At 33.8% G+C, this 12,432-nt stretch overlaps 1 protein-coding gene across 1 annotated transcript in view; it reads right to left on the bottom strand.

Annotated features, from left to right (window-relative positions):
- LOC149770988 (DENN domain-containing protein 10-like) overlaps window positions 1-10,548 on the bottom strand; it is a 40,114-nt gene extending 29,566 nt beyond the window's left edge. The window contains exons 1-3 of the mRNA XM_089948922.1: window positions 10,480-10,548; window positions 2,870-3,069; window positions 522-750 (exon numbers count right to left, since the gene is read on the bottom strand). Of these exons, the coding sequence (XP_089805048.1) occupies window positions 522-750; window positions 2,870-3,069; window positions 10,480-10,519 (469 nt within the window). The 5' untranslated portion in view covers window positions 10,520-10,548. The remainder of the gene's footprint in view (window positions 1-521; window positions 751-2,869; window positions 3,070-10,479) is intronic.
- Between the last annotated feature and the right edge of the window lie 1,884 nt (window positions 10,549-12,432).

The raw sequence follows: 12,432 nt of genomic DNA on the forward strand, positions 1-12,432 counted from the left end.
TTTTATATCACTGAACATTACTCAGCAGTACCCTACACTTACATTTATATCACTGAACAACACTCAGCAGTACCCTACACTTACATATATCTCAATGAACATCACTCAGCAGTACCCTACACTTACATATATATCAATGAACATCACTCAGCAGTACCCTACACTTACATTTATATCATTGAACAACACTCGACAGTACCCTACACATATATTAACTCACTGAACAACACTAAGCAGTACCGTACACTTGCACTATGTCACTGAACAACACTCAGCAGTACCACACACTTGCATAATTTCAATGAACAACACTCGGAAGTAACCAACACATGCATTATGTCACTGAACAACACTCAGCAGTATCCTACAAAACCATTAAATCACTGAACTATACTTAGTACAAACCTACACCAGCACAAAAGTAACACAGTCAATAAACTATGTGTGTATTGTAAAATGAATACATAAAATATGAATTTATCAGCTTTTGCAACATATCAAATACCAAAACATCTACTTACTTTTAACCCTAGAATTTGCATATGCTTTTTTGACATCATAATCACTTGTGGAAAATTTTCCATTTTCTTCCATTGCACATGTGCCTCTCGTTACAACTGACATGTAGGTCTCCAACATGGTTGCTGGTGAACCTGTCCGACAAAAATTCTGACTAAGTACTCTGCATAAAACTTCATACTTTTCAGGGTTAAAGTCCTTTGTCACCAACACTATGGAGAACATCTTCACCTGAAATATGAAGTTAAGCATAAGAGATGGAAATGTAAATGTTTAAGCTGTTCTTTCATTATGCTAAGAATCTGCAACATTTACAGATTTTTTATAACTAACAGGCTAAAACAAAATATTGAATGATTTTAATTAATGTAAATTAATTTTTTAAAAATAATTATATACTTGACAGTGAAATATAGAAACCAACTGGGGAGAAATTATTTTATTTTTTTCAGTCCAATATTTTCACATGCAAAAAATATATTCTTATCGTTTCAAATGTAAATATATAAGATTTCCCATCATGTCATGTATTCTGGATTGTTTGTGCCTACGGAAGTTACACGTGTAGCAACAAAAAATAAGCACTTTAAAAAGAAACTACATAACATTTCAGACATGAAAATTAAATTTTGCTGAAGAAATCTGACTCAACTCTGTTCATGTGTCTATGGAGTTATTTTCCCTTCCTTCCTTGACAACAATGATAAACCCACTGTGATGCATTGCTGAATTTGGACCTACTTTGCAATCAGATGTGATCAAAAAGTTTATAAAATTTCAAAAATATAATTACTGTGAGAGATTAGGTCATAACTAGCCAACAGGTCTCTTAAGTCACTGATATCTATATGATCAGCTTGTAAAAGTAAGATAAATTTACAATGGGGGGGTGTTATGCTGAAGAGTCAGTTTAATCCGCTAAGCTTTGATTCTGGAGCAATTTTGGTTATAGATAACAAAAAGAAAGAAATTTTCCTGCATAAATATCAAATATATTTTATCTTATATCACCAAAAATGAGATATTTTAACCATGCTTCGCCACTTGTAAAATATCACCCTTTTTTAAGCAACAAAATAAAGCATACCCAGTATTAACATACAAAATGTATGTATAGAATGCCTACGAATAAAATTTAAACTAGAAAATCCTGGGCCACAATTCCTCTTGAACAAATTTAAAGCCAGTTCGGATAAAGCTCCACAACCAGTTTAAAAAACTGCAAGTCTCTGTAGGTCCTGGAAGGATAACCTCTAACTACAGGAAATTTTGCTTTCTTCCATAAATATATAACTCAACTTAAAAACTTGATGGTGATTTGATGTGGATGTAATGTATATCTATATTTTTTTGCAACTCCTGGTATATGATTTTTATCTAAGTTTTATACTTTTTATTCATGGATGTAAATTGTACAAAATATCTTTAGTTATACTGTGCCTACATGACAGGGTCTGCTAAGATTATAAAATCATATAGGATCTATAAAAAGATGCTTATGCATGCACTGACACTTACTAATAAATTAATAAGATTTAATGGCAACTTTGGGTTCATTTGTCAATGACTGATGGGGTTCAGATGGTTCTAGAGGAATTTAGTAATTTCCATTTGGCTGGGCTAGGTTGCATGAATAAGCAAGTTCAAGATAAAGTGAGAAGTAAGATCTGTCACATGGGGTATGTTGTGAGATATAGTCGTAATAGAAGGTGAACATAAGGACGAAACTGAACATGTCTTTGGATATTATTCGAGGGGAAACACATTTGTTTAGACTGTTCAGTGCAAATAGAATGTGCTCATTATTTGGACTATAATATTTTTCTGGAGCTGTTATGAATTATTCAAAGGAGTTCTGGGTGATCCCATTCTAATGTCATTATTCTTGGCAGATCAGTACATTTCCAGTTTTTAAATTTTCATTAAACTTTTCATTCTTTTGGACTTTCATGGAACTTTGTCAGAATCATTTTGGATTCACTACATAATACTGTTAGTTCCTCTCATATTTTCCTTTATGACTTTGATTATTTTTTAAGTTTTATAAAACTTGGTTTTGCTTCTTTCTGTTACTTAGTTTATGACCAGAGTTGTAACACTGGGCTCCAACTCAAAACCCCAAAGTTAACAATGATATTTGGAGTCTGTCAATATTACAACTGAACATTTAAAAACACAAATCAACTGAGATCATTCTGAAATTTTTGCAACACTATATTTGCGATGACCAAAGTTATGGAAAATTACCATCTCTTACACTTAAGCATAAAGTTTACTTTTGTACTTCGGCTGTTTTGTGAAACTGTATCTAATTTAGTGTAACTTTATGAGTGCAGTGTTAAAAACCTACCCTGGGTAGAGCATCTGTTTCCTTGACAACAGATGTGTAAATGTAATACCATGTGTGGTTCCACTGACTGTATAAAAATGGACAGCTTGCTGTCTCAGGGCGAGAAATGAGTCCACACCTCTGTATAAACATGCTCCTTTGTTCTGCAGAAACTGTAGGATAAGACCAGGTCCACAGTACATCATCATTTGTATCTTTTTCTGTCAAAAGGAAAAGTAATTATGACTAGTAGAGATACAAATGTGCCATGAAATGCATTAAATTCACACATTATATTTCATTATCAAATCCATCCTATAATCAAAAAATTCATCCCCTTTCTTCTAAACTGAGAGGGGGGATTTTCACTATAAATTTTTAGTCCTAGAATACCACAGACCTGCTAATGAGTTCCTCCTTCAAGACAGGTTACCTAGTTAACACATTAACCCTTGGAGGTTTTTGCCGTTTTTGTCTGAAATTCAAGTAAGAAACACATTATGAAAGCTATTTCTGAATACATCCTAAAACACCAACTTCCAGGTGATCTTCCAATAACATTCTGACTAGTTGTGTTAGAAACATTGTTTTCACTGGTTATTTGGCTCGTTTATGAGCAGAAGGGTAAACGTTGGAGTTTTATGTTTTTGCTTAAGAGACCCATTATTTTTGTATCAAGACCACTCTTTATTCCAAACGCCCATCTTATCCTACCTTTAGCAAAGGTTCATCTGTCTGTTTGCAGTTCATACTGGTCTGCCTTAGATCTGAGACCAAAAAGTCTAAAATCCAGACACAAAATCAGATTCCGAACACGGGCAATTTTTGGGTAGAAAAAAAATCGGGTCCAAAATATGAGGCTTTTCTCTCTGTATTTTGTAGTGCAACTAGAAATTCCAGATTATTTGGTATCTTTGTAGAGCTACATCTGTCTACCTTTCTATAATACTACCCACTTTAGTGTATCATACATGACCTTGACACTACAGAGCTCGGCAGTAGGCTATTACCTCCTGCCATGTAAATTCATCACCAGGAGTTAATGTCTTAAACTGAAGTGGACATTTTACTGTTTTTGTTCTCTTTGAATAGTAGAGTGCAAGGGATGATAGTAGTTTAAAGTGTCTTTTTTTCTGTATTCAAGTGAAAATGACAATAAATAAATCCCTATGAAGTCCCCTTATGTTCATAATCCAACTCTATTAAATATTACAACAGCATTTGTTCTGAAAACTAATAATAAAATGGAATGATTGCTGTGTAATTTCTTCAAGGGAACCTGCAAAATCTAATTGTATTGTCTTATTTGATTTATTTCATAAAAGAAATTGTAATAGATATGAAAATTGATAAGATGAATATGAATGGTTTTCTCCACAGGCCTATAAAACGTACTGTTACTGTTGCAGCTTTGTCAGATGTACTCTCCCAACTTCACCCTCACAGCCCAACTAAACCACAATTTATGTTGGGGCCACTATTCCATTGCTCTGTCATATTTTTGACAAGCTCCATGACACCAGGTGGATTACATTTTAAGAATTATATGATCATTTGTAATAAACAATTCATATTAGGCCTGCAAAAATCATATATGTGCATTTTTGGTTGCATGAAGAAAAAAAGGCAAATGGATGAGATAGTTGGAATAAAATTTATTTTGTTTAATCATTTTTTTTTCTCCCTTCATTTACAACAAGTAAACCACAGTTGCATGATGTAATTTTACTCGTCTGTTGCTGTTTTTGTTGTTTTTGTTGTTTTTGGTATAAAGCTGTTTTTCTGTGACTGATAGGCAATACATGGCAGAAAACCCAGGAAAACCACAGTAAGAACCACGGACCCATACAAAGCAACTGGCAAGCTTTCTCACATACCCATATTGGCCAAGCCCAAGAATGGAACCCACATGGCCAGAGATGAGATGGCTTTTTTCATAAAAAGTCGTGTGCTTTAAACCACTAAGCCACCCTGGGCCCCCTTATTGTTCTGACAAAAGACCTTGTCATTATAATCAACAACTCGATGTCATGAGTAAGACAAGCACTCTCTGTACAATTACTCAAACAATTTGTCTAATATAACTTGTGGGAGCTCAGTTGGTAGAACATTAAAATCATAATCCAAGAGTCATGTGTTCAATACTTACCCAGACCTGTCCAAGTTGGCTGCCTCAGTGTTGTCCTTGGAATAAGTACTTAGCTCCCATTTCCAAGGTATGATCAAGCCAAGAATGTGTTTAAAGTGTTGTTAAAAACCAAACCGACAAGCAAGTCATACAACTTACTCTAGATTTGAAGCCAACAACAATTTGCAAACAGCAACCAAAGGTAGCCATTAATGATTAATGAATCATGACCTCTAGTCTATGTCAAATAATTGCTTAAATATATTGGAAGAAATGTCTTAATCTGCACAGTGCTGAATAATATTACCAATGAAAACTGATTGCCAGACTGGTCACAATATTAAAACAAATCCAAAATTGTCTGGGGGTTTTATTCTTCATTTATTGCTCAGCAAAACTGTTGTGGTTGACCAGCAAACTAATAGGGTCTGGCTGAGTATAAACGAAAACCAGAGCAATTTGTTTTAAGTCCTTATATAAACACTTGATCCCATTTCTGCAAGCATGTACCATGCTTATATGGATAATACTGGTGATGTCAACTCTTGATGGCAATAGGATTGAAGTACTGATTCCTTTACAGGGTACTAAATAGACATGTACCCTCGGGTTTTGACATGCTGTATTTAAATTATACCCAGTTCTAATTCATGGAAATTCCAACCTGTGCATTTTTATGACACATGTTGATTTTGGAGCACCATTCTTGACTACCCTTGATTCATCTCTGGCATAATTTCTTACAGTGTACACTGTCCATAACAAGTTGACTGTATGTGCCAGTGATTGACATTTGCAACAATACTATTTACCCCTTATTGACCCCTTTGCAAAATCAATAAAAACTGGTCACTGATGTCACACTTGGTCCTGAATCAAGGTTAGATTGTTTCTAGATTATATTTCATGTTGATGATAGTGGAAGAAGGAATCAATTATGACTAGATTCAATTAACTTTTGAATTAAATATAGTCATTTGTCTGACTGACCATCAACATGCATGTGATACTAGATGAAGTAGGACAAAATTATAATTTGAAAGGCCATCTATCACACATACTGTTTAGTTACAATCTGTGGATTTTAAAAATAAGAAATATAATTTCAAAGGCCGTCTATCATATATACTGTTTAATTACAATATATAGCTTTTGAAAAATAAAAGATTATTTATTTTTGTAGAAAAATATCAGTATATTTGTGCATACACCACTCCCTCGATAACTCGTGCCCAGATAACTCATGAACCCACTTATAATGTGGGGCTCAGGCGTGGATCTCAGTTTTTAAACCAGAAAATACCCCAAAAATTGATCCCTTTTTGTTGAACTTGAAGAAAATCGCTATCAAAATTGGTAATGGAAACTGTGATGTATCGCTCATTTTATTGTCGAAAACGGTAGATAGGACCTGGAAATTTAATCAACACTATGAAATATCAAATTTAAAAATAGGTCATACAATTTTTTTAAATTTTCTTTCCAAACGACATTCCTAGTACACCACAATTAATGTTATGTAAGGAAATTTTGATAAATGAAAATGTCACTTACGCCAAGTGGAGGCAGTGCTTTAATAAATAAATACAAATTAAATAATTTTTTTATCAACTGAAATCTGTGTTCTAGTTCTATCTTTTAGTTCCTTTAAAGTGCAATTATCATAAATGCAATGTGTCCTCTTGTAATTAAATGTAAAATGCATCAACCTACCATAACAGCTATGTTAGCGAGCATTTTTCTGAGAACCTAATTAAGTGCCAACCGTGTTTTGATAACTGACTTGCGGAAGTATTTGTTGTATTGTTGCACTGAATTAAAAGCTGGCCTCCTTTGTATTATCACGTTAATTATGTCTTTTGAATCAAAAAAAAAGGGAAGTGGAATAAAAGAAAAGTTAAAAGGCACGAAACTACTACTAACTTAAAATCTAGGTGTTTCGGTCGTATGTCGGGTGAACTCATCTCATCTGATCAATCGAATGCTGTTATAAACTTTATTGTGTATGTAACATAAACTACCTTAATTAACCGACTCTTTCATAACTGTTATCAAAGATAACAAGGCAGCCAAGCGAAATGAATACTTCGTAAAATAAAACTGGCACTTAGAGATATCCTCAGGAATGATAAGAAATTTAATTATTACTTCCAATGAAATCACATCAATACTGTACTAACTGAACAAAAAAAAATTGAGTTTCGACGTAGATGTGTCACGAAATAAATGTTGCGTGTTTTTGAGAAAAAAAAGGAATCTTGTTTGGTGGTGTATCAACAGTTAGTCTAGTTCCCTGCTTGTGGACTCCCAATTTGGCAGGATACTATTAAACACCACTACGGGAACCAGACTCATCAAGAAAACAAAAAGCATTGACACAATGCACATATTTTTCACGTACACATGATGGTTGTTCAAACCAGATGGAACGATCTTTCATATGTTGTATATTTAAAGAGAAAAAAATGTTATTTAAGCAGAATAATGAACAACTTTATTAGAAAAAGCGCATTATTAAAAATTATTATCAACGTGATTGTAAAATGAGGATTCAGTCATTAAACAGCCCAGTTCCCTTATCCCGCTCCCCCAAATGGTTTTCTCGACGTCAAAGCAATTGTTTTGAATTTTTGGAGGTCCATTGGTAACTCATGCCTCGCTTATAGTGCGGTCTATGTTTGTGGACCCTGTTGTGTGCAAGTTATCGAGGGAGAGGTGTATTATCCCCACATTACAACAACCAGTGGGAACCAGTCTAATGGAAACTGGAAACGTAATACCAGTGCAAATCAAATGTGTGGTAATGAGGTTACAAATGCTGACATGTATGCAACAAGCTTTTACTTGAATACCTTTCTCTTGTAATCAGGAGAGATGAGGCCAAATGCTGGATGTCTTGTGAGGTGTTATAAGTGACAAACGGATCTGAGGTGGTTCATGATGGCCTTTAAGTACATTAATTAAAAAAAATCTGCTGATCGTAGATTTTTGTATTGCTGAATTGTTCTTGCATTGCTCAAGACATTTAAAGACGAATATTTAAGGGAAGCTGATATAAGTTTCAGTTCAGTTCATGTCAAAATGCCAAAACCATAAGATTTCTCCAAATACGCATACTAGAAAACTGGCAAAGGAATATGAAATGTGAGCATACATCTCATGTCCTTTTCGACACTTAAACTTTCTCCTTAGGATGAACTTGACTTGGAGGAATACTGGAGAGCATCTACGCTAGCCAAGGTTTGGATATGTCAAACAATGTACATAAGTTAACATATGAGAATCTTGGCTAATGAAGATGACTGCAGAGCAGTCAATAACTTAAAAACTCAGCCATAGAAAAACTGAAGTTTGATGTTTCTTGCAGGCTAAACATGGTTGTTTTTTCATTGCCACATTCTAATGCTGATAGAGAGAAGACATTCTCCATTCTTCTCAAAAATAAAGTTATTGAAGGTGGAATCTGGATTAGAAAACCAATGTGGGCCTGTTAAGTGTGAAACTTGATAATCACAATTAATGAAATCAGTGATCTGGTGAATGAAATTAAATATGCTTGATAACTGTACACCTCTTCCTTCTTCATCAAACTGTCATACAATTAATCACAATGGCTCCAGAAGTATATTTTCTTTAATGTCTCAGTCTCAGATATGACCATCCATTTCAACCCTCAGATTCCAAAGAAAAATAAAGATAGTAACAATTATGACGAGGAGAATAAATCTCCAAGAGCTGTAAGAAATCTTCAGCATCATTGGCAAAATAACCTACAAGTGTTTCCCTTTATTTAACATGAGACAAGAAATCTAAAGCATCAGTTTGCTCCATGAATAACAAACAATTCCAGCTAAGAGATCATGACCCAAAAACAAATCATCTGCAAGTTCAGTTTTTACTCTCAACATGTTCATTTTGACTCTTGAGATTTTGGTGCCAAGAGTCAAATGAACCACAGTTTTGAAATCTATTGAGTACCCTGCCTTTACCAAAACACCTCAAAGTTTCTGGGAAAAATTATAATATGAACCAATTGTAATCTAATATGGTGCTGTAGTAATTGTTTAAGACCTACCCAAAATGAGTGTTACAAGAAAAAAATGTTGCCCCTATGATCCCAAAATCAAAGTATTGTGAATACTGATGGCTTGGAGGGATTGTTACAGTTAAGTTTGATGATGCAGGAATACAATATTGACTTTAGGCAAAAACGGGAAAAGATAATCCAATTGCAGATGCACTTTCACATGACTATAGCTTTATGTATAATTTGTGCCATTCATAAGACATTTATGTAATTTTAATTATTATAGTATCATGTGTATATTTTGTTAATATATAAAAGAAAGCTTTATTGTATTAATCTTTCTTTTTCTTTATGAAGGGACATGTTATGTATATTTAATTTGTATTGTGTGCTGGCTTTATCCATGACCATATGCTATGTATATTTAATTTGTATTGTGTAACTGACCTTTGAAATTTGGCACATATGACTAATGTCTTTTTCTTTTATAAACAACATACTACATAGCTAATTCTTGACTATAACTTTAGATCATGTATTAAGATTATTATTATTTTGATGGGAAACATGTTTACCTGTATCTTAATTAAGGACTATGGTATTCGCCTGGGAAAAACATGGTCTAATTGCCCTTTCCCATGTAGCTTCTAAAATTTAAGAAAAAAGGTCTGACCTTCTTTTAAAATTTAAACAAAAATACCTGGCAGAGGATTTATTTATTTGATTTATTCCCTGGAATTATAAATTTCTTTTTGACTTTGGGACTAAATTAATATTTTGAAAATTATTGTGAATTCGTTGTATCTTTGTAATTCATCATGGCTATTGTCACACTACTACATTCAAGGCTAATTTCATTCAGAACACTACTGGAATTCAATCAGAATCCCCCATACTTTAGGATTTTGATAGCACTTTTTATGATTATCTGGGATTTAATTCACAATACATTAAACTCTTTTTAATTTTGCTTTGTATTCTATAGAAATAAATTACTTACTGAATTTTACTAAACTGTTAGTTAACACTCATTTCTGTTGCTTAGTTTAAGACCATAGAAAAAGTTTATGGGAAAACAGAACTAAAAATTTTGGGAATAGAGGAATCCGTTTTCCAATAATAGAAATGCTACCATTCGATCGATCAAGAGAGTTTATTAAACGTTTTCATTTCTTCTTACTTTACATTTTACGTTTGTTTGTTGTTATGTGGGGGAGTCTGTGTGTTTTGTTTTGCTTTGTTTCGTTTTTGCTTTATTTCTATAACAATAAACTACGACTGCCGGGCTAGTCTAAAAATGATGGGCGTCACCTATCTATTATTGCCTTTCCCACTAACGTAAGTTTTTGAACGAACTACTCAAGACGCAGGGTCCAGACGTCACTGGTGAAATTGTACTGTTAGCAAATATTTGTAAAGATTCAGATATTACAATATAAACGTTCAACAAGCAAACTTTATCGCGACAAAAATCACCTATCAATCCAGCGGAAATCAATTCACAGAGCGCTGCCATCTTCCCATAACGCACTAGATTATATTTTATCAGACGTTCCAACTGAATTAAGTATCAGCAATGTTTGACTGCAAGGAAATAATACGGAAAACAAAACAAATCATCGTCGTCATAGTCATTGTCATCAGCATCTCTACTTCCTTATTCGTCTTCTTAATTTTTTCATTGACTCTAGCCATTATAAATTGTACCTTGCTGATACTTCATTCAAGCTTCCATTACAAAGGACAAAATAACGATTGAACAAAACAAAAATATGATTAATTAAAAAATTAAATGCTTAGTGGAACACCCGGATATCTTTGAAAAATTGTTTTCCGAATATGATGATACATACAACACCTAATGTTGAGGGAGTGGAAATTACTACTTTTACTGTGAGGGTAATATCAAAGGACATCCTCTATAGTTTGTGTGTGTGTATATATATATATATATATATATATATATATATATATATATATATATATAATATCATCATCATCATCAGTCTCTTGACCAGGTGTGGCCGTCGAGACGCTGTGCTGCTGAACATCTGACCAGTTCCCCCCACTTGTCTCGATCATGTACTCTGCTTCTGCCACCCTGTGAGAGAGAGAGAGAGAGAGAGATTTCTGGGTAACATGTTGATCCTTATTTCACGTTTAAAATAAAATAACGTTTTTAAGTTTCATACCAAAATAGATATATATATATATATATATATATATATATATATATATATATATATATATATATATATATATATATATATATATATATATGTGTGTGTGTGTGTGTGTGTGTGTGTGTGTGTGTGTGTTGAATATATATTTATATGTGTATATATATCATATGTGGGGGTGGGGGTGTATATGTGAATGATATCATGCATGATAAAAACAAAATCTGTTATTCCACGGCTAGGAAGACCTCCCGTACATTTCTCCTTTTACCTCCCATGAACTCTGTCTTTATCTCTTTGGCAAAGATATTAATATTCCAAATTTTGGGATGAACTCGCTTTTCTGGATGAATATTCATGGGAACCCCAAACAGCCTAAGTAGGGCACACAATAAGACTGCTATATGACATTATTATGACTGTGTCCTTATTGCTATTATTTTTTTGTTGAAGTCAATGGCTTTGTACACAAATATCTTGATATTTCCTCTATCCATAACGACAAACAACATCCATATATCTCATCCTTTTTGGCAACGTAAAGTTGTTAAAATTAGCTATTCAATGCATGTATGACGAGCATTGGAGTTTTTACCAAAGATCAATTTGTTTTTATATTGATATCTTTTATGCATTTTTTATATATTTTTTTAATTTATTTATTTATTTATTTATTTTGCACTGTTTTGCATTAGACTACTACACAAGTAGTATATAGGGGCGATCTAGGGACAATGGGACTTACCATTAAAAACAGGGTCCCGGCACTCTGGGGACTATGTAAATTTAACATGGGAAAAATTGTCTCGGCACTCTAGGGACAAGGGGAATTTAACATGGAAATATTGTCGCGGCACTCTAGGGGCAAGGGGAATTTAACATGGGAATAGAGTGTGGGTCTGTCTAGGGACAAGGGGAATGGAACATGGAACTATAGTCTGGGTCTGTCTAGGGACAAGGGGAATTTAACATGGAATTTTTTTTAAAAAAATTTTAAAAAAGGGTAGGCAATTGAAAGTCAGTCTCTTTTCGAGACCTATGAGTGGCCCTGAAAAGGGCTTTTGGGTTTATGTTAATGTATCCATTAACATAAAGGGCACCGCATTGGTCTTCTTCTTGTCCTTAGGCTACGTCTCACTGTAGGACCGTAAATCAGGACTCTTTTGAGGCATCCTTGTCTTTCTACGTAGATCCTACGTATCCACAGACTGGTGTCTGTCCTGTGGACAACTGTCCACTTGGACCGGAC

This window comes from Sinohyriopsis cumingii, unplaced genomic scaffold, assembly GCF_028554795.1.
Source record: "Sinohyriopsis cumingii isolate HCF-2022 unplaced genomic scaffold, ASM2855479v2 utg002156l, whole genome shotgun sequence".
Classification (NCBI taxonomy): domain Eukaryota; kingdom Metazoa; phylum Mollusca; class Bivalvia; order Unionida; family Unionidae; genus Sinohyriopsis; species Sinohyriopsis cumingii.